Source organism: Lontra canadensis, unplaced genomic scaffold (assembly GCF_010015895.1).
Source record: "Lontra canadensis isolate GAN:19392208 unplaced genomic scaffold, GSC_riverotter_1.0 scaffold19, whole genome shotgun sequence".
Lineage (NCBI taxonomy): Eukaryota > Metazoa > Chordata > Mammalia > Carnivora > Mustelidae > Lontra > Lontra canadensis.
Genome location: NW_022631013.1, coordinates 15463578 through 15484400, shown reverse-complemented (window position 1 = coordinate 15484400; position 20823 = coordinate 15463578). Strand labels below are relative to the sequence as shown.

The following is a 20823-nucleotide window of genomic DNA, read 5'->3' as shown; positions in this document are numbered from 1 at the left end:
TGGATACTGTCAATGTATTTTTGTCCTGCCTTGGACGTTAAAAAGCCCTCTCTGCTCTTCCCTCTTCCCTCTTCCATCCCCTCTTTCTCTGTCCCCACTGCCTCTCTCCTTTCCCCTTGGCTCCTTTTCTCTTTGGCTCTCACTCTTGCTATCTCAGAAAACCCCTTTCTTGGGGCACCTGGGTGGCTCAGTGGGTTGAGCCCTGGCTCTTGGTTTTGGCTCAGGTTCTGATCTCAGGATCCTAGAATCAAGCCCCACGTCAGGCTCTGACCTGAGCATGGAGTCTGCTTGGGATTTTCTCTTTCTTCCTCTCCCTCTGCCCCTCCCCCTCTCACTCTCATAAATAAATAAATAAACAAACAAACAAACAAAATCTTAAAAAAAAAAACAAAAAAACCCTTTCTTCAGCTGAGCCCGCAGCTTTAGGAGACATATCGACACTCAGACAATCCTTGGGCAGCACAACAGGAAACCAAAAGCAACCATAACCTCTTCTGTTCTAAGCACGATGGTCAGTTTCAAATCCTGGTTGGGAGGCTGGGGATAAAGAAATAAATAAATCTCTCCCCTGGCCCTTCCACTTTGAGAGACTTTAACGGAGACAGTAGATGAAAGTGCCAACCATTGCTAGTACTCCATTCCCTCCCTTCAGCAGTGTGATGGCCTCTTAGTTTTAAGGCAATGAGTCATTGGCTATGCAAAGGGAGGCCCAGAACAGAGTCAGGGGTTGTGGCAGCCATTGCTGGTTTGCCTACCCAAAGTTTATTCCTCTCTTCTTACTTACACAGGGCCCTGATTTTGTTGAAGGTAGCAATGTGCCAGGCTGAAAAGTTAGATTTCCCAGCCTCCCTTCCAGATAAGAGTGGTCATATGACTACCTTCTGGTCAATGGTATAAAGGAAGAAACTAGATAAGATTTCTGGAAATTCTTCCTAAAAATGGGGTTATATGGGCAGGTTCTTTGTTGGTCTTCCATCTTTTTCTGCCTGAAACATGGTTGTAATGACTGGTGTGGCAGCAGCCATTTTGTAGTCCTGAGGTGATCTTGATTGAAGAGCGTTGGCTAGTGCTAAGGATAGCAAAACAGAAAGACAAGAGGTAAGGACATTGATGAGATTATGGCACCAGCTCTAGGATGCCTATCTCCGAAGTCCTTTCACAAAGGAGAAAAACTTAAATCATATTTAAGACATTGTTTTACAGGTCATTGTTGAAGCAAAACATAATTCCTCAATGATAGAGAATAGATGAGCTAAGTAATTTTGTGTTTTGAAGTGAGAGACAGGTAACTTCTGGGGTGAACCTTAAAGAAGGGTGTTCTAACAAGGGAAAACAAGCAACACAATGATGCAAAACTCTCGTTTTCTTGAGTCTTCTAGAAAGTCTGCAACGCATGTGTAGATGCTTTTTGTGCCCATGAGGGGAAATCCAGAAAAGGGGGTTGTGGTTCCTCATCAATGGGCCCAAAGCAGGGGCAACACCTGGGTGATAGCAAGTTGATCCACCAGCTGGGTTAATTCAACATAAAGAAAATCTCCAGCTAGAGGATGAAGAACCTTTATCATCACTAAAGAAGCTCATCTCACTATACCTGGGGTGAGTTCTAAACCAGTACCATTTGGTTTAGATACAACAGATACCGCAGTTAGGAGGAGGGTTGGGGAGGTGGGGGAAATAACTCCATTTTATATATGAGGGAACTGAGGACCAGAGAGGTAGAGTGACAGATGGCTTGAAGGCCCGCTGTTCTAATTCAGGACTTGTCTGTTTTTTATTCCCCCACAGCTAAAGCTGGGATTCAAGAAAGGGAGGCAAGGCAACAGCCATGGAAGCACCAGTTGGACCCCAAAAATCCTGGTGGTCAATGCTGACAAACATTGCAGTCAGATGCCCTTATTGTAAACATAGTTATATGTGCGTGTATCCTCCCCCTGGTGCGGGTGTGCACATGAAAGCCAGACACATACAAGTGTAGTAAGGGATTCCTGCTATGGTAGAAAGAGCACTACGTTTGAATGTGTAAAATCTAGGCTAGAATCCCAGCCCTGTGCTCACTACCAGGATGATGGTGGGCAAATCCTTTAACGTCTCTGGGCCTCAATGTTTTCATCTGTAACAGGAAGGATTGGCCAAATTAAGTTCTAAGAGCCAATCCAAACCTTCTAGAAGCCTATATAAAATACGTCATTAAAATATGATTACATCAATTGAGCATGAAATGAGAATAAATTTAGCTTTATGTAAACACAGAAATGTGACTCCGCTGCTGTACAAATCATAAGTCTTGGGAGAACAGTATGGATCTACAATGAGTAGATTAATGGAGCCATGAATGAGTTGTTCCTTCCTATACTGTGCTATCCTTGAGTCACTCCCTTGCTGTGTTGGTGCGTGCAACAGCACATTTCTAATTCCTCACTCCTAGGTATATAGGTACATTTACATTAGAAAATCTGCCTTAAACGGTGAAAATCATTTCCTTTAAATAAAAATTAAATAGACACAATGGGGATTTAAAATACATTCTGGTACTGTCGCAATAGCACAAGAGCGTGTGACACGAAGCTGGTAATGTTGGATGTGGAAGGATTTTATTAGACAAATCGGGTAGCTTATATTAAACACCCCAGTGACTTCTCTTCATAAATGCAGCCAAGCGGCCCCAGAGTAATAGGGACGGGGCCCCTCGTGAGCTCTACACTCTTTACTCTGACATTTAATGAGCATGAATAACCAGGAATAGATGGTATCATTTATGAGTGCTCGTGAACCCAGTAAAAGGGTGATTTCAAAGATTCTTTGGGGATCTTTAAGGCCTTGTCTATAAAATGTGCCTGGATTAGCTGGGCTCCTCCTCAGCCCCAGCCTCATCTTCAGCTGACCTAGAGTCCCACGAACCAGGGAAGGGGGGAGTCAGGAGTCTGGAGCCCTCACCTAAGACTACATTATGGAATTATCTGCCTGATTATCCTCCAATCATTCAGTCCTCCAGCAGCAGTTGAATAGGGAAAGGCATCCTGTTCCTGCAGTTGGAAAGTTTAAGCTCATCAGACCTGTAAATGGAGCTCCTACTTGGCATCTACAGAATGGCCCAAAGAAGGCATGGATTCCCAAAGAACAGTGAGCTCCCCATCACAGGAGGCATCCAAGCAGAGACCGAACAGATGACTTCAGATTCAAACTGGAGATTGGAATTGGAATTTTCTTTTCAGTACTAAAAGATGGGGATTCTACAACCTCCAGGACCAAAGGTTACTCATTGTGAATACTCATTGTGACTACTTATCGTTGAAGGCTTCTTAGGAGCCAGGCACTGTGCTGAATGCCTGAGTTGAATTCTTTCATTTGCCCTCACACAATGGAAACACAGGTCTTTATCCCTTTCACACGATAGGATTTCTGAATATCTGCAGACGAGGGAACCGAGGCTCTGGGTAGCGGAGCACAGAGATCGCACAGCTCCTAGGGGCCAGGCTGGGTCGGGTCTCAGACCCTGGCCGGGCAGAAGGGGCAGCAACTGAATCATACAGGAAGCTCGCGGCAGCCCCACCTGGAATCATCCCTCCTCCCCCTAGCAACTGTTTTTCGAGGTTTGCCCCACAAAGACAGAAGACATTGAGGGCTGGCAAAAACAGAGTTTGAGGGCTGGGTATGTCTCTTCAAGGTCAAGGTCGTGTACTGAGACCATGAGGGAACAGTGGGAGCGTGGGGCACGGGGGCTTTGTGTCCTGAGAGCGACACTCCAGGGAAGGGAAATTCTAGCCCACAGTGTTTCTGTTCCCTTGAGCTACAGCCTTAGTTCCTCTGAGAGACCCCGACTGGGCAGGATGTTCGAGGCCAGAGCTAGCCCCTGCTGCTGTTCCTCACAGTCCCCACAGCCTGCCTGACAGAGAGCCCTCATTTCTCAAGGCTGGACTGCCTCTTCTGGAGCCTTCGCTCCATGCGCTCACAGCCTGAGCCTTTGAGGAGCCTGGGGCTCTCTGGCTCCTCTGAGATCCTGAGATTAGAGTCAGTAGAAAGTGGAAGAAAAATCTATGAGACTTCGCCTTCTCTGTCTCTCTCTCTCTCAAAAGGCAGCCCCCAGCAGTGTTTGTTCTCAGAGAGGCCCCTAGAAGAAGGACGGTCACTTCCCTTTCTCTGGGAGATAATTGAAGAGAAGTAGGAAAGTACCTGTGTTTGAAGGCGAAATGATGACAATTAATCTCTAAGCAGAGGGCCTCACCGTTAAATTCTTTGGAGAAACAATTCTGGGAGTTTAATGACAATCAAGAGAGTGAAATTGAATTAAGAGAAGTAGTAATTAAATCAGGAAAGAAGTTTTTGCAAAGGGGATGGTAAAGGAAATTAAAACCAGTAATGCTGAAAAATGTGGTGGGCAGAGCAGGGGGGCGGGGAGCTTGGTGGAGAAGAGGAAGGAGCAGACATAGCCCAGCGGGTTGGGAGGGCTAGTGCCTGGCACCAGGAAAAGGAATTTGGAACCTGTTCTCCTTGAGAGGCCAGGTATGTGACTCTTCCAATTCGGGGCTAACTATGCCCACCTCCTAAAAGGGACAAGATCTCCTGTAGGACAATAGAAGTCTCCAGTCAGATAGAGTAGAAAATAGCGGTAGATTTGAAGTAAGGTGACCTACAGTCCAGGTTTGCCCCAGACCCAGAATTATTTTTTAATAACTTTCCTGGGATTATTGTTTCTTTGCACACGAGAGCCCAGGAGTCTGAGCTGTGTGGACCAGAAGAGAGCAAGGGGAGGACAGAAGGGAAGAAGGGTGGAGAGGAAGAAGAGAAAGAAGTAAAGGAGAAGGGGGAGAAAGGGAAGGAAGGAGGAAAAGAGAAGGAGCAGTGAAATGGGTCGGGCTCTCAAGCCTGTAGCAGGGTCAGAGCTTGGTGAGAATACCTCACCGCTCACCTAAATTTAATTTGATTGATGACAAAGGTCACCAACAGGCAGAGCAAAGGATGCCCGGGGCATTAACGCCAATGTTTCCCAGCTCCCTGGTGTGTGTCACAGAGGTGTAACCCCCCCACACCAGATCCCACAGCTCTCCCTCAGGGAGGCTCCCTGCCAGTGACACCTCAGGGATGGACCAGGGGGTTGCCACACCAGTATCTGATGGCCCACCCAGCCAGGATCATCACACGAGTGCCCCTTTCATTCTGTCCTGCCTCCTGGAGCCGACGGCAGGTTCCAGCTCAAGGAGCCTGTTGCAGTAGGTCCCAGACCTAGAGTTACAAGCTGGGCAGTTGGACCTTCTGTTTCCTATTGTGTAAAATAGGGCAAATAGTCAATTCATTCACTTGTTGATTCAATAAGAAACCTCCATCTCCGAAATTATTGAAAACAAGTACTTGTTGGGTACCTAGGTGGCTCAGTCAGTTAAGCATCTGCCTTCAGCTTGGGTCATGATCCCAGGGTCCTGGGATTGAACACTGGGCTCCCTGGTCTGCGGGGAGTCTGCTTCTCTGTCTTCCTCTGCCCTGATCTCTCTCTCTCTCACGTGCTCTCTCTCTCAAATAAATAAAATCTTAAAAAAAAAAAAGAAAAGAAAAGAAGAAAAGAAGCACTTGTTAACCATTAGCTAATTAACAAGGCACTCGTGCATCTTTTCTCTCACTTATCCTTTTTGGTGGGAATCCTCATACCACGGGCAGTGACACAAAAGACAAACGAGAGGAGAACAGAGGAAGAAAGGGGATCAACCACGATCTCCCAACTAGTAAACTGCAGGCCCGGCGCGTGAACCCAGGTCAGTACAGCTCCACGTCTGGAAGATGGGGCAGTAAGCACACTAACTTTGGATGTCCAAGTAGCGGCCCCAGAGTCCAACAGACTTGGTCCTGGCCTGAGCCCTCCTCCTGCAGCATTTGAAGTGAGGGGTGACATAGCGCTTTGCAGGACTCAAGAGCAGGACACTGCACAGAAAAACTCCATATAGCGTACGCAATTTTCTGTTGAATAAAGCCAGCTTTGTAGACATTTTCCTCCATTTTAACTTGATGCCAACACTTGTAACATTTCAGAATGTCTTTTTCAATTCTTTCTATGACATCAGCCCCTGGAAAAAATACTGGAGTCTAGACCAAGCCAGGTGTGGAAACAAAAGCTCTGGCAGGATCCCCCTCTCCCAGGAACAGAGCTCACACCCAGTTTTACTGGAATGTGTTCAGGCTACTAGTGGACTCAGGGGCCCTCGTCTTTCCATCCCTCACTAGCCTCAGGGACTCTTGGGCCCTTTCCCCAATGATTTAAAAGGCTCCACCCACACTGCAGTTATAATTCATCTTCGCAGTTCTAATCTCTCAGCACTTCTGCTTAGCAGGTGCTGGCTCGTAGCTACTCGGAAGGGGCTAGAATGAGAGCCCACGGTGAAAGGGGTTTGAGAATTCTCTGGGCCAAGGTAGACAATGCAAGTAAAGATTTAATTTGTTAGGGGGCGCCTGGGTGGCTCAGTGGGTTAAAGCCTCTGCCTTTGGCTCAGGTCATGATCCCAGGGTCCTGGGATCGAGCCCTGCATTGGGCTCTCTGCTCAGCAGGGAGCCTGCTTCCTCCTCTCTGTCTGCCTGCCTCTCTGCCTACTTGTGATCTCTGTCTGTCAAATGAATAAATAAACAAAATCTTTTTTAAAAAAAAAGATTTGATTTGTTAGGCTTTCAGAATTGTTATGAGTGGCTTATGGTCGCCTAGGACTCAAGAAGTAACCCTCTAGAAATCTCTAAAAGAAAGGAAGACAGGGCGCCTGGGTGGCTCAGTGGTTAAAGCCTCTGCCTTTGGATCAGGTCATGATCCCAGCGTCCTGGGATCGAGTCCCGCATCGGGCTCTCTGCTCAGCAGGGAGCCTGCCTCCTCCTCTCTCTCTCTGCCTGCCTCTCTGCCTACTTGTGACCTGTGAAATAAACAAATAAAAATCTTTAAAAAAAAAAAAAAGGAAGGAAGACAAAAGGTGGTATGTACATATAATGGAACATCATTGAGCCTTCAAAAGACTGACCTCACGGGCTGAGGAAGGGACTCCGACACACACTACAACTTGGATGAATCCTGAGGACATGATGCTAAATGGGATAAGCCAGTGACGAAAGGGCAAAATCATTCTACTCATACGAGGCACTGAGAGTCAAAGTCAGAGACGGAAATTCGAAGGGTGGTTTGTTTGCCAGAGGCTAAGGGGAGAGGTGCGGGAGAGGGGAGTTGTTATTTGGCGGATTTCAAGTTTAGGTTTTGCAAGATGAGAGAGTTCTGGAGATGGCGAGTGGTGACGGCTTCACAACACGCCACGTGCTCAGTACCCTTGACCTGCGCGCTTAAGGATGGCGAATATGGCGCATTTTGTGCTATGTGTATTTTAGCCCAGTTTTTCAAACTGAGAAAGAAAAGAGAAAGGAACAGCTTGAACACTGAGATTCTCAGCTACGGGATTAGCATTGTACCATCAGAGCCAAAAGCAGCTACGTAACATAATAGATGTTGTACAATTTTATATCCAACCACCAATTTTCTTTCTGCTGAATGAAGCATCTCCCTGCTCACCACTGAAAACTAGCATTTCCCTATAAATTGCCAGCTCCCAAAGCCCCATGACTTTTGCTTGTCAGTCCACTGGAGACCACTATGAGGCACACGGGGCTAACAGGCAGCATCTTGCAGGGAAGAGAACATACCCCCAAGAGCAAACAGCTCCTCCAAGGGGCTTCGGCATCTCCCCCAGAGAAAAAGACACCCCTCTAGACAGAGGAAGAGATTTCGTTTGCAAATTAAATACCTAACTTTTAGCTGTTACTGGAACCATCAACCTGAGTATCAGGAAAAAAAAAAAAAAAATCCCATTAAATCTTTAATTTCTTCCAAGGGAAACTGACTCTTTCCCCTGAATTTCAAAACGAAGACAGCTGCTGCCTTTTCGTGCGATGAGCAGTGCCCAGGATCCAAGGGAGCCAGTTTTTCATTTTCCCCCAATAATCTCCCATTTATTTGGATTTACAAGTGCATGCTCGCCCATATACTGCCTTAGGAAATCTGTTTAAAAGACACATACTTATCATTTAAACCTGGCCGCACACCTAAAATTACTCCACAGCCAGGACTCAAGAAATACACTAACGAAGCTGCTTAACTGTTCTATGAAGTTTTCCTTAAATGGACCTGAGAAAGAGATTTTTTAAATTCTCTATTTTTCAACTAATACACCTCTTCATTTTGTGATCTGCACAACAATCAGGGCATTTCATATGGATCTCTCTTTAGAAATCCTGGCTCAGAGTCCTGGGCTCCCGGAGCATGCGCACTGAGCTACACTGGGTGTTTCCTAGGGTCGATGAGAAAATGAATGCTTATACCCAGAAAGGCTACATAAGCTAAGCGAAACCTTAAAATTTTATTTTGAGTTAGAATTATATCAACTCGGTTCAGAAGTGCTGGTATCTCACTCTGATTATGAAGGTCCCTTAATTATTGTCCCTGATTATTACAAATGAAAATTTTCCAAATGAAAACAAAATTTTATTTGATAAATCCAATTTACCAAATAAATTCTTTCAGAACAGTTTTAGCGACTAGTGAGGAATCAATGGAAATCTCTAGTCTATGCTCACAGAATTAAGAACTAAGAGACAAGAGGCAAAAATATTATCTACAGTTTCAGAGACAAAGAACAGAATGAACAAACATTTTATCCAAGATATCTGGTTTATGATCCCTATGTCTTCTTCCCTGGGTACCAGCTGCCTCTGAACACAGATCTTCCTGACGGAGTCACAGGCACATGCTTTAATAATCACAAACACACAAAATTACAATCACCAGGACATACCTGGAAGAAAGCAAACCATGGCCAATTACAGTATCTTGGATTTGAGTGACTACATGGTCATATAAGGAATTGTTAATCCAACAAAGAAAACAATCTCCCCCTAGTGTTTTCTCCATACTTACTCACAAATCTAAAGGCAGAGAGACTACCGGCTCCAGCAATCAGATATCAGCCATGAGATTTGGTATAAATCAATTAAAAAGTTTATTAGTCATAGAAAAAAATTGATTCCTTAAAGTCAATTCTTGTTAAGTTCCCTGTAAAACAATAAGCTTACAGAATATTTCTCTCTCACAAACAGAAAATCACTATGCTTTTGGTCCAAGATACGTTGGGGTTTTTTCCTTCTTCTTCAGATGACAGACAGATGGATGCAGCCGAATCTATGAACGAGTGTACTTGCCCCAAATGTGCAACATAAATACAGAAGCGATGAACAGAAGACTCATAACCAATACTGGGACAGGGCCACTGGAAGGAAGAAGAGAAGACATGCTTACTCTGAGTAATAACACATATTATAGCTGTAACACTAAAGACTGCCGAGGGAATAAAGCAGCCCTTCACTAAATCAAATGCTTCTCAAATTGAGAATTAGTACATGGGTTTCTTAAAGGGAGAACCCCTTGAACTCACACAACCTGTGAATGCTGACTCTGATGAAACGTTATGGGGCCCTCCTTTGTGACTCTTCCTGCCAATTCTGGTTTTGGAGAATTCAAGACGTCATTTCCCCTCCCAGATACAATTGGGGAGTGGACAACAGAAAAGACCCCAAAAATCTTTACAGCGAAGGCAGTGGAGTAACAGAGTCCACTAGTGGCCAAAAGACAATGCACAGAGATCAAAGTCCTTGCTACACTATTCTGTTCTTCCAAAATCTGTACAATTCTGGGAATAAACAAATTTAAAAGTACATGGGAAGTAATCTTCATGGAGTTAGCCTAATCACTCCCTTCCTTTGGTGCAACGTTAGAGCAACAGGAGACACAGAGCATGAAGCCGAGAGCGCAGCTCCCAGAGAGCTGGAATTCGGGAACCAGCTCTGTCAACCATGAGTGGTGACTGTGGCCCTGTTACTTACCTTCTCTGGCCTCATTTTCCTCATCCGTAAAATGGGAATAATCCCAGTGCTTCTCCTATAGGGTTCTGAGGTACTAAATAAGTTCCTATGAACACAATGCAGGGTTATAGTAAGGTCCCAGGAGGTGCTATTATTGGCCTGAAAAAAATTTTTTCTCAACTCCTGGGAAGAACCAGCAACAAGCTCCAAGATGTGGATCTGTGGATACAAATTCCCAACTGTGTCTTTTCACTGAAAACATCTGTCTCTTACTGATGATCAACTGTGGCTGATGACACTTCAAGGAACAGCTTCTATCCTGGGGGGACTCACACAGGCCAGCCCGGCTCTTGGAGAGCACAGAGCCGAGAGCTAGCGCAGGCCAGACGCCCCAGAACAGGTCTGACCGCCTGACTGAGAAGAGTATACAGCGAGTCCCCTGGAGACCCTGAGGGTCAAGGGGCTTCACGATTTCTCTCTAAAATACTCACAAAGATTACCTCAAAACAAAGATTAAAAGGTTTTTCATGCCACCAACTCACAAACCCCAACCCCAGGAATGCTTTCCGAAACTCATTCCCATCTTACCACAACAGAATAGTAAAAAATCACTCAATAAAACCAAATCTCAGGGAAGCCTTCGTCAACTACCCTGGCGATTCGAGCCACCTTATGAGTTAATGAAACTAATCCAATAAATCTGATTTTGTCTCCTTCTGCCAGACAGCAGCAGCAGTACGGAAAGAGCATGGGACTGAACAGGCCAAAGACGCAGCTCCGGCCCCTGCAGGCTGTCTTCCACGTACAGGCAACTGCCTCTGTGATCCAAGCGGCTCTGCGAACAGGAGTGCGTCATTATGCCAATGCCTCAGGCACCGGGTTCAAGCAGGAAACAGCTGTAAGCAGGGGTGTTCAGGAGCCTCGCGCAAACAGACCTGTGGGACCAGCTCGGCCACGTGGTACCAGAAACCACGGACGGAAAGTGAGGCGAACGAGGCCTGGAGACTCTGGATGCCCATTTCCCATCACCTCATGAGCACTCCCGGACCAAAGAACTTAAGCCAGTGGTTATGTTCACCCTCTAGGGTCACCCACCACCCACCCAAGGCAAAGGGGGGCTGAAGAACTTTTGGTAACACAGCCTAATACAGACACTCCCATTAGGCTGTAATAACATCAGCTTGTGCCTCCAGGAGAGCTCTGAAAAATCAGCCAGCTCCAATTCAAGTGGTTACTCCTATTTCTCAGTGTGGGACAAAAACAGCAAATGAGGAGCAATTTCATCTAATTAAGCAGTTTCCCCTCCAGTTCTCTCTGTCCTCGTCATTAATTCTGACACAGCTGCATGCAGGTTTTTCCCTCGCTTTCATCCAATCCATGGAGATGTTGTTCCAGGCTCTGAACTAAATGACTGATACACAGACAAACCAAACCGAGCCCACCTGGCACGAATGAAGCTGTTGGGTACAGTACATCTCACCAGAGCAAACGCCACCTGTGGAAGACACTGCACTCCCCCACACATGTGTGACACTCAGAAACACAAGGTCTGTTCCCCAACACTTACACCTTGAGGCCAGGTGAGTCTTCTGTGTAGAATCGCCACATGCCCCCAGTGCCTGCTGAGGTCGTGCGCCCTGCGCTCCTTGTTCCACAGCTAGCATTTTTTCTGGAAGAAAAGAAATATTACAAAAAGGTTTTTCTCAGAAGCCCTTACCATAGTATTGAAACATACAATCCCACTACGTTGTTAAAGAAAAAAAAACAAAAAAACACTTTCTTTGCTAGACCCCCCCCCAATTCTTGCTTTTACTTCATTGATCGTGATAACCACCAAGGACCTGCCATATGTTAATGAAGGCAAGCACCCCAGAAAGTAGTCACCATTTCCATGTATAAATGAAGGAAACAGGCTCATAAAAGGTTAGGTAAAGTGCCTGGGACCACACAACCAGCAGGCAGCCAACCTCAGCAGTGAACCCAGTTCTGACCCCAGAGCCCACCCACTTGCCCACACACATGGGCACCTCATTTGAACAATGAATTTCAGTTTCTCTTCTCAAGTATTTTTGTGAAGTCAAGTAATAAACCCCTGCTTAAAAAGCCCTGAATCCATATAATCTGATTTTAAAATGACTACAATAAAATGTTTTTAAGTTACTGTATATACTACCAAAGAGAAAAAAACAATTAAGCTTTCGTTGTCATCCAGGTCCTAAAATGGAGTGTACATTTTATAAAAAATTATTTTATACCTGTTCTATTTTTATATACTTGGTATTTTTAATATATTTCACTATTTTGAATATATTCACTATTTTGATATGCCATAGATCTTGGGTAGAAGTAGGGTATAAAAAAGTGCAGAAAACACCCCAGCCAGAACGTGTCCTCCTCACAGGAGATCCAGGTCTGTGAGATGAGCTGCGTGACATAGGCAGCCCAGGCTCACAGGAATAGCCCAACAGCACTCGTGCCGTCCACCAGAGAACACAGGGAGAAACTAGAAGTGAAAACCCTATTACACCATCTCTTCTCACTACCTTTCCAACTCTGGTCATAATCCCCACCTCCCCCTGCCATGGCCTTTACCCCAAAAGCTAGTGCAGACATATTGATTACCAGCTACATAGTGGACCAGGAACTCCTTAGTCCATGTGTATCACTGGTTCTATGAGATAACTGATGGAAAACAGTAAACATAATTGTACAAGGACTTACACAGCAATTCATACACTTAGAAGAGCCTTCACACACAAGGCTATACATCATTTAAGCTGTGAGGTAGGCACCTGAAATTTTTCTCCTTGGTCGTTAAAAGGAACTTGAGCTAGAAGGTTAACCCAATGTGGACATGAGAAGTCATCAGCTGAGCCAGGACAAGGACTCATGCACTTTCCCCTATTCCCATAGCCTTCCAACTGCAGTGCCTGTTCTCAAAGTCTCTGGAATTACACGAGCCCCAAAGAAATCAGTCTAGGCTCTTTAAGATCTCTTACACCTACTGGCACGTGGGACATGCAGAGGATTTGATAACGAGGGTAACTGGAAATACCAAATGTACTCAAAATATCTCCCATTCCTCCACTGGAAAGCCAGGGAGAAGTTAACAGAGCCCATTTAATCGTTTACGTTTCTGTTAGGGGTCTATTTTACCCTTTCTTTTTGGCCACAGTGTAACTGCCTCCCTCTTCCTATACCCTATGGTTCTTTCAAATATCCCAAGATTACAGGGTGGCTTGATTCCTTCATTTATTCATTTCTGTCAAGTCTTACAGCTGGATACGGATGATGGGCCACTTCTGTCAAAATCTAATGGAGATAAATATGGAAACATGAATGCTTTTATAACCCCATGAACAAAATGCTTTGGCAGCAAAAGAGAAAACTCACAGCTGCTGCTGCTTTCCAAGTCAGGGAAGGCCTCAAGAACCCCTGAGCTTAGTCTAGCAGAATAAACAGAAGTGGGGGGAGGGGTCATCTAGTGAGTTCAGCAGTAATAAGCTCACTGTTGCTGGATCAGCAGAGAGGAGGAGAGGCAGGTGGGCTCAAGTAACACCAAGACCATTGGTACCCACCCTTTGTTCAAGTTCAGCAACAAGAAACTGAGATAGGAACTAAAAAGATGTGTGACAGAGTCAGAGGGGAGGGCAGACTGGAGTAGAAATGACCTGGAGAAAAGACTTAGGTAGGAAATGCAAACATCCAGATGAGAGAAGTTGGGCTAAACTGGAAGAGTGGACATGAAAACAGAAAACAATTGATGAGAAGCTGTTCCTGTGCCATTGGGTCCTGCAAATGACTAAACAGGGCATAGGAGAAGCGCACAAGGACCCTGAAGTTTTGGCCTTGGGGAAATGAATGTATAGTAGTAGTGCCAGATGGAAGTAAAAGAGATAAAACTGGGGCAGAAGCTAGGATGAAAAGAGACTGAGTTTTGCATGGGACAAGTGACAGAGTGTGATGGGACCTGCACATCAAAACGTGACTGCAAAGCTTAGATCTAGACACACGAGTTTAATGACATCAGTTTTCTCAAAGTTGTCTCTGAGACAACAAACTCCAGTTTGTTGGCTTTCCTCTTACAAGGATGCCCCAAGGTGCCCCAAACTGAGTAATTACAAGAAAACATTGACGCCTTCTCAAGACACACAACACCTTTGGCCACGTCGCCTGAGGTTCGGTGTGCACTTGTGACTCTTTTCATCCCGGGGTCTCCTCCCCCGGACCAGCGAGTTCTTGGGTCCCATCTCTCCGAGCCCACAGCCAGAGGGTCGCGGGGGTCCTTACCTTTGCCGGACCGTGGATCCGGCCGCCCGGGCGGCCACTGCTTTGCTGGGAGAGCGCCCCGACGAGCCCACATTAGTGCCACTGGGGGTCGGACCAGGCTACAGAGAGAGACAAGTGGACAAGCTGGTGAGCGCCCCGCCACGCGCCCCCGACTCTCCCCCCGCCCCGCGCCCGGTCCTGACGACCAAGACCAGCACCTGCAGGGGAGGCTGGGGAAAGCAAGAGTGCTACAAGAGGAGGGCAAGGCGGAAGGCCAGTGTCAGGGCGAAGAGGAGAAGAGGGATCAAGGAGGGAAGGCTGTAGGGAAGTAAGTAGGAAAGCCGCCGTACCATGCTGGAGACTGAAAGGCGCTGGACGCTGAAACTGACGTCCAAGAAGCGGTCGGCGGACTCCTCAAAGGACCGGCGGCTGGAGGGGCTGGCTCAGGCCCCGCCCCCAGGCCCCTCGCAGGGTCCTCGCCGGCTCCAGGGACGCCTGAGTTGTCCCACCATATGCCTGTAAAAATGTTGTTACAGGCGACTTGGTCAACCGCTGTGTGGGAAGCACAGACTTTCCGCCTCCTTCCGTTGAACCGCAGCGTCCTTCATAGAGTCTTATCCCTACCAAAGGGCGGATATACCCACGGTCAGACGTGAAATTTCTTCTGGCAGACACAGGGCGCCCGCAGCTTTGCGCTGATGTGGCCCAACTGACGCAAGCGCCGCGAGGCGTGGTCGGCCCGGCAGAAGCCCGCTGGGAGCCGGGAAGGAGCATGCGCGGAAGCTCGGTAGGGCGCGGGGCGGTGGCGGGGCTTCTCGACCATGGCGGAGAGGCTGGGCGAAGACGAGGATCTTGGTCCCAACCCGTCGGTGCTGTTCCTGCACCCGGACCTGGGCGTGGGCGGCGCCGAGCGGCTGGTGCTAGACGCGGCGCTGGCCCTGCAGGCGTGCGGATGTAACGTCAAGGTCTGGACGGCGCACTACGATCCCAGCCACAGCTTCGCGGACAGTCGCGAGCTGCAGGTGCACTGCGCCGGGGACTGGCTCCCGCGCAGCCTGGGCTGGGGAGGCCGCGGGGCCGCGGTCTGTGCTTACGTGCGCATGATCTTCCTGGCGCTCTACGTGCTGTTCCTCGGCGATGAAGAGTTCGACGTGGTCGTGTGCGACCAGGTGAGGCGGCCACGAGTGCGGCTACGCCCGACCCTCGCCTCGCCTCCTTTTCCCGCTAGGGAGGGCGCACTGCATGGCCTCTCGTGAGCTTTCCCGGCCTGCGGCTCAGAGAGCTCGGAACTGATCTGGAGAGGAGAGAACTGGGCGTGACACTGGTTCTCGGACTGTAGTGTGGACACATTAAAGTTGCACGTTGGTACAGGACTCCACCCTCAGAAGCTTTCATCCTGGAGTCCTGAGGTTGGGGCCCAGAAATCTGCAATTTCGCCGGGGATCTTCGGGCGATTCTGAAGTAGATGGGTCTTGGGGCTGCTCTAAGAAACGCAAGCATTAGCAGTCAACCCTAAGTCACCTTTTACTAATGAGTAACTCGTAGGTCTTCCCCTCTTTGCATTAATTATGTTGACTCTACTTCCAGGCCACATGCATCCATCCCACTGTGTGTAGCTTTTGCAGACAACCCACCTCGTCCGCAATGTTGTGTTAAAAACGCCAAGTGAAACATGTCATCCCCCGTTAAAGTTTTAACATGGCTCCCTCTTAGTCTTGGGAGAAGTCAGTTTTTTACCTCCATAAATAATGTCCACCTGCCTCTGGGCTCTAGCCATTTCGGACTCCGCTTTTTCTTCCCCAAAAGTACTTTATTTTGAAAAGTAACATTTACTCGGAACAAAAATTCCAATAGTATAAAAGGGTGTGATATAAAAGTCCCATCCCAGTTCCACTCCCTAAAGATAGCCACTGTTAGCAGTTTCTCCTGCATCCTTCCAGAAATTGCCTGTAGCTGCACTAGCAGATATATCTGTTCTCACTTGGATCTTATTTGTAATAATGAGGACTATGACACACATGTGTTTGATGACTTGCCCTTTTTTTCACCAGAATTCCTGTTTGGGACATCCTTATATATCAATATTAGAGCTTCACTTCATGGTTCTCAATGGCTGCTGGAAAATCTGCTTTTGTTTAAAAGTATCATAATTTATACATTCTCCTGTTAAAGGACATCACTGTGGCCAGTTTTGTGCAAATAGATCAGTATTGAAATGGACATCCTTGTACCTTTTTTTCCACTTCTGTCAGCATGTCCTTGGAATAAATTCCTAGAAATAGTGTCCGAGAGTTTAAATGTCAATAGCTCTTGCCAAATTTGCCTTTCAAAGAAGTTGTGTCATTTTGCTCTTGTGCACAGTGGATGTATAAACTGTTTTAATCTTTGCCAAACTGATAGGTGGAAATGGTTTCACATTTGTATTTGTGTGTTTAACATTCTTGAGTTAGTTTGATCCTCCTTGCTTGTCCAGAAGCTGTTTGTTGTTTTTTTTTAAGAAATGTGGACATTTCTAGACATCCTGCATTTGTAGCCAGTCATTAAGCATGAGGCAGCTGAGACTAGTGAATAGAAAAAAAAAAAAACCTGAACTTGGAAGTGGCAGACCTGGGTTTTGTACCAGATCTGCTACCTTCTAAGAAGCTTCAGATAAATCTGGCAGGATTCTTCAAGCGGTCAGGGAGGTAACCTAGAGATTAAGTAACCTGTAAAGATTACCCAACAAGAACGTCTCTAATTATGCCAGCATATCGTTCATGGTTAGTAACAGTTATGGTTAACATTTACTGAGCGCATGCTGTATGCTAAATTCTGAAGCATTTTACACATGCCGGTACATTTAGCAATCACAAGACAATCCAGGGGTTTTTTGAACTACAGTTGTCACCATGTTACAGAAGAGAAAACAGGCAGAGAGGGAGGTAAGATTACTTGCTCATGGTCACACAGCCAGCAGTCTTCATTCCAGAGCCTGCACTCCACAGTTTTTTAGGAGGAGACACATGCTAGAGCTGCCCTGTCCAGTAGCGTAGCCTCTAGGCTCCTGTGGCTATTAAGCACTTGAAATGTGGCTAGTCTGAGCTGAGATGAGGTATAAGTGTAAATTACACATCTGGTTTTAAAGATTTAGGTGGAAAAATCGAACATAAAGTGTCCTGTTAACTTTTTTGATAATGATACATTTTGAAATGATAATATTTTAGATAATTTTTTTTTAATTTCATCCTTAAAAAATGTTGTCATACAGTTGCTAGATTTTTATTTCCATTGGGCCATGCAGTCCTAGAGGAAACCAGTGGACTTACAGCTTTAAATACTTAGCATACAGCCAGCAGATGGGTCCAAGCCTTCCATACACCAGGCGTTGTATTGGGTGAGAGTCCAGGAGGCCACAAAGCAGAATCAGGCATTGCCAGGGATGCGCCCACAGGCCAAGAGGCAGGGTGGGTGGGCGTGCTCTTGACTTGGTTGAAGCTGAGCTGACCAGTCCATATCTGCTGTTGATTCTTGCTTCGGCTAGGTGTCCGCCTGCATCCCGGTGCTCAAGCTGGCCAGACGGCGCAAGAAAATCCTGTTTTATTGTCACTTCCCAGATCTGCTTCTCACCAGGAGAGATTCTTTTCTGAAACGCTTGTACAGGGCGCCGATTGACTGGGTAGAGGAATACACCACGGGCATGGCGGACTGCATCTTGGTCAACAGCCGGTTTACAGCTGCCGTTTTTAAGGAAACATTCAAGTCCCTGTCTCACATAGACCCCCATGTCCTCTACCCATCTCTGAATGTCACCAGCTTTGACTCCGCTGTTCCTGAAAAGCTCGATGACCTTGTCCCCAAGGGGAAGAAATTCCTGTTCCTCTCCATCAACAGATATGAAAGGAAGAAAAATCTGACTTTGGCACTAGAAGCCCTAGGAGAACTGCGTGGAAGGTTGACATCCCAGGATTGGGACAAGGTTCATCTAATCATGGCTGGCGGTTATGATGAAAGAGTCCTGGAGAATGTGGAACACTATCAGGAATTGAAGGAAATGGTCCGACAGTCCGACCTTGGACAGTGTGTGACCTTCCTGCGGTCTTTCTCAGACACACAGAAAATCGCACTTCTCCACGGCTGTACCTGTGTGCTTTACACACCGAGCAATGAACACTTTGGCATCGTCCCTTTGGAGGCCATGTACATGCAGTGCCCAGTCATTGCTGTGAATTCGGGTGGGCCCCTGGAGTCCGTCGTCCACGGCGTCACAGGGTTTCTATGTGAACCTGACCCAGTGCGCTTCTCAGAAGCGATGGAAAAGTTCATCCATGAACCTTCCTTAAAAGCCACAATGGGGCTGGCTGGAAGAGCCAGGGTGAAGGAAAAGTTCTCCTCTGCAGCTTTTACAGAACAGCTCTACCAGTATGTCACCAAACTGCTGGTATAATCCAACTTTTTTTAAAGGCCTTTATGCTATATTCATTAGTGTCATTTTTTATAGATTGTAGACTCACTTCTGAAACCAAAAAAGAAACCTAAAATCTATTGCAGAAGAGATTAAAAGAAAAATGCACTTGAATCTTGAATCTGAACCACTTCCCCATGCACCACTCCTTTTCATCTACTTTTTAAGAAAAATGGAATATCTTTTATGCTGTAGTTATTCCACGTGTTACTAGTGTTAAGATATAAAAATGGTACAATTCCACATTCATCAAAAAATTTCAATTATAATTCTCTAGATTATTGTTGCTTTGCCTGTAAATTTTGAGTTATAGTGTGCCTTGGTACACTATAGTTTAATTGTATCATCATTAAAGTTGATTAATTTGGGTTCATAGCATAATGAGAACAGGATCACTGTAGTCCCCAAAATCAGTGCATTCACTATCCCGTGTTAGTAAATTTTTGCTAGTCATACCTTCTCCTGGACCCATAGCAAGAATGTTCTGTACTTTTTTATAAAGATGATTTATTATATTTTTGCACACTGAGATGTGACAGTAAAATATGTTTATCATAGGAAAAGAAAGCATACTAGATTTTGGCCTCTGTGATCTGGGATCGTTAAGAGTGTGGACAGCCAAGCCTGAAGTCTGAAACTAGAATAAACAAGATGTTAAAAGTAAGAGGACGTCCTCACTCATGGGTGTGCGTCTGATGTAAGTTTGGTTTCTTCATGTCATCTGAGTCATCGGCTTTGTTAGTGTTGGTGTTTGGTTAGGGAAGCTCCTACTAAGCGTAAGACATAATTGCTTTGTGTCCTTCAAGTCCTGCGCCATATGTCATGGCTGTGGAGCTTTCCTTGACCCCCACCCCCTTCCTCCTCCCTCCTGCCAGCCTAAACGTGGTTTTCCTCTGCCATGGACCCTAGCCCTTTTGTGGCCTGGACCAGTCTTACAGTTTCTTACTTACCTGTTGGCCTAAGTACAAATAAACGTAAAGCACTTTTCAACATATCTTCACAGCTAAATTCTTTTTTTTTTTTTACTTTTTTTTTTAATTCCAGCCCAACATGGGGCTTGAACTCATGACCGCAAGATCAAGAGTCTCATGTTCTACCAGCTGACCCAGTCAAGTACCCTAAAAGCTAAATTCATCTTTAGAAGAGCAATGATCACTAGCCAAAGGCTTCACATTGATCAATTCTAAGAGTATAAATGTGAGAACCTAACAGCCTGTTTGACCTTGGATGAATTACTTCATTTCTCTGCCTCAGCTTCTTCATCTGCTGTAGTATTCTACATTCTTCATAGAGCAGTTACGACAAATTACCATAATATATGTGAAATACTTAAAACAGTACTTGGCACATAGTATGGGCTATATAAATGTTAGCTATTTTGTTACTTGGGTATATTGAAAAGCTGTAGAAATTCCACGGGGGTTCATGCTGCACTACTATATTGTTCTTTGGGTTGTTTTTGGTTATTTTTTTCACGGAATAAAATTTTAGGTTGTAATTTATCACATTTGTCTGTATCATAGAAGTGTTTAATGAAATGAAATGACTGTACCAAAAAGATTTCTAAAACGAGTCAAATAAAGTGTTTTATGGAATGAAAATTTGAGTTTTCTTTTCTTTGTCATCATGAAAGCTTCCAGTCCAATCGAGTAGCTCATCCCCATGTGGAGGGTTTTGTATTTTGTGGCTTGGGTGCATGTGTTCCCCCAGGGAGCTGTAGCCTTTGCAGAAAGGCCTGGTGGTTCTGACCCCCGGGTTTAGGACAGACTCCAATCCATAAGTGGGGCCTGCCCATTCAGAGCACTAAAACTTTTGCCTATTTGACCATTTTTAGGCAGATCCTTCCAAAATGGGCACCAGGGGCTCATGGGCCTTCAGTCTAACTTCCCTTCATTGTCTCAGCTCCCAGAAGGTGACACAAGACCACAGATCTGGGGGGCATGGTGGGGTGGGGAGTGGATGCAGAACTCTGGGTGCCAGGAGCTTCCAGCCTCTGATGGATTAGCTCCTGGTTCCCAGACCTAGGATGGAGCTTTGTCCACAGGAGGTAACTTTGGTAACTTCCAAAACTAAGCTGAAGCTGGGGAGGGCAGAAGTCTGGCACGCTGAAGTAAATTGTCCAGGACCCTATCAGCAGTAATTCTAGCAATTACTGTGTGCTGGGCCTGGTACTACACAGCAGACAACTCACTCATCCTGAGTTCTAGGAGGTGTATGTATTATCACCTTTACAGAGGAGTGTGGGT

The 20823-nt window shown here is 46.0% G+C and overlaps 2 protein-coding genes and 1 long non-coding RNA gene across 3 annotated transcripts; 1 reads left to right on the top strand and 2 right to left on the bottom strand.

Moving 5' to 3' along the window:
• Positions 1–739: 739 nt before the first annotated feature.
• On the bottom strand, positions 740–3051 carry LOC116869530. The gene is made up of 2 exons (XR_004383055.1): positions 2935–3051; positions 740–1069 (listed from the first exon to the last, which is right to left on the bottom strand). It is a non-coding gene; the product is annotated as an uncharacterized LOC116869530 (long non-coding RNA).
• A 5938-nt stretch (positions 3052–8989) lies between these two features.
• Positions 8990–14621, bottom strand: SEC61B (SEC61 translocon subunit beta). Its single transcript, XM_032860701.1, has 4 exons — positions 14487–14621; positions 14158–14255; positions 11435–11536; positions 8990–9275 (listed from the first exon to the last, which is right to left on the bottom strand). Exons 1-4 carry the CDS (start codon positions 14487–14489, stop codon positions 9188–9190), a joined length of 291 nt encoding a protein of 96 aa, XP_032716592.1. The 5' UTR covers positions 14490–14621; the 3' UTR covers positions 8990–9187.
• Positions 14622–14772: 151 nt separating this feature from the next.
• Positions 14773–20041, top strand: ALG2 (ALG2 alpha-1,3/1,6-mannosyltransferase). The gene is made up of 2 exons (XM_032860700.1): positions 14773–15305; positions 17657–20041. The coding sequence occupies exons 1-2, from the start codon at positions 14958–14960 to the stop codon at positions 18557–18559; spliced, it is 1251 nt and encodes a 416-aa protein (XP_032716591.1). The 5' UTR covers positions 14773–14957; the 3' UTR covers positions 18560–20041.
• Positions 20042–20823: the final 782 nt, after the last annotated feature.

What these genes read in the sequence shown, in the direction of transcription:
- SEC61B (XM_032860701.1), bottom strand. An exon ending in GGATCCACGGTCCGGCAAAG is followed by an intron (nt 11,537 to 14,157) that starts GTAAGGACCCCC and finishes CTTTTCTTCCAG; the next exon opens with AAAAAATGCTAGCTGTGGAA. An exon ending in GACTCACCTGGCCTCAAGGT is followed by an intron (nt 9,276 to 11,434) that starts GTAAGTGTTGGG and finishes TCTTCCTTCCAG; the next exon opens with TGGCCCTGTCCCAGTATTGG.
- ALG2 (XM_032860700.1), top strand. Translation starts at nt 14,958, where the DNA reads ATGGCGGAGAGGCTGGGCGAAGACGAGGATCTTGGTCCCAACCCGTCG. An exon ending in ACGTGGTCGTGTGCGACCAG is followed by an intron (nt 15,306 to 17,656) that starts GTGAGGCGGCCA and finishes TGCTTCGGCTAG; the next exon opens with GTGTCCGCCTGCATCCCGGT.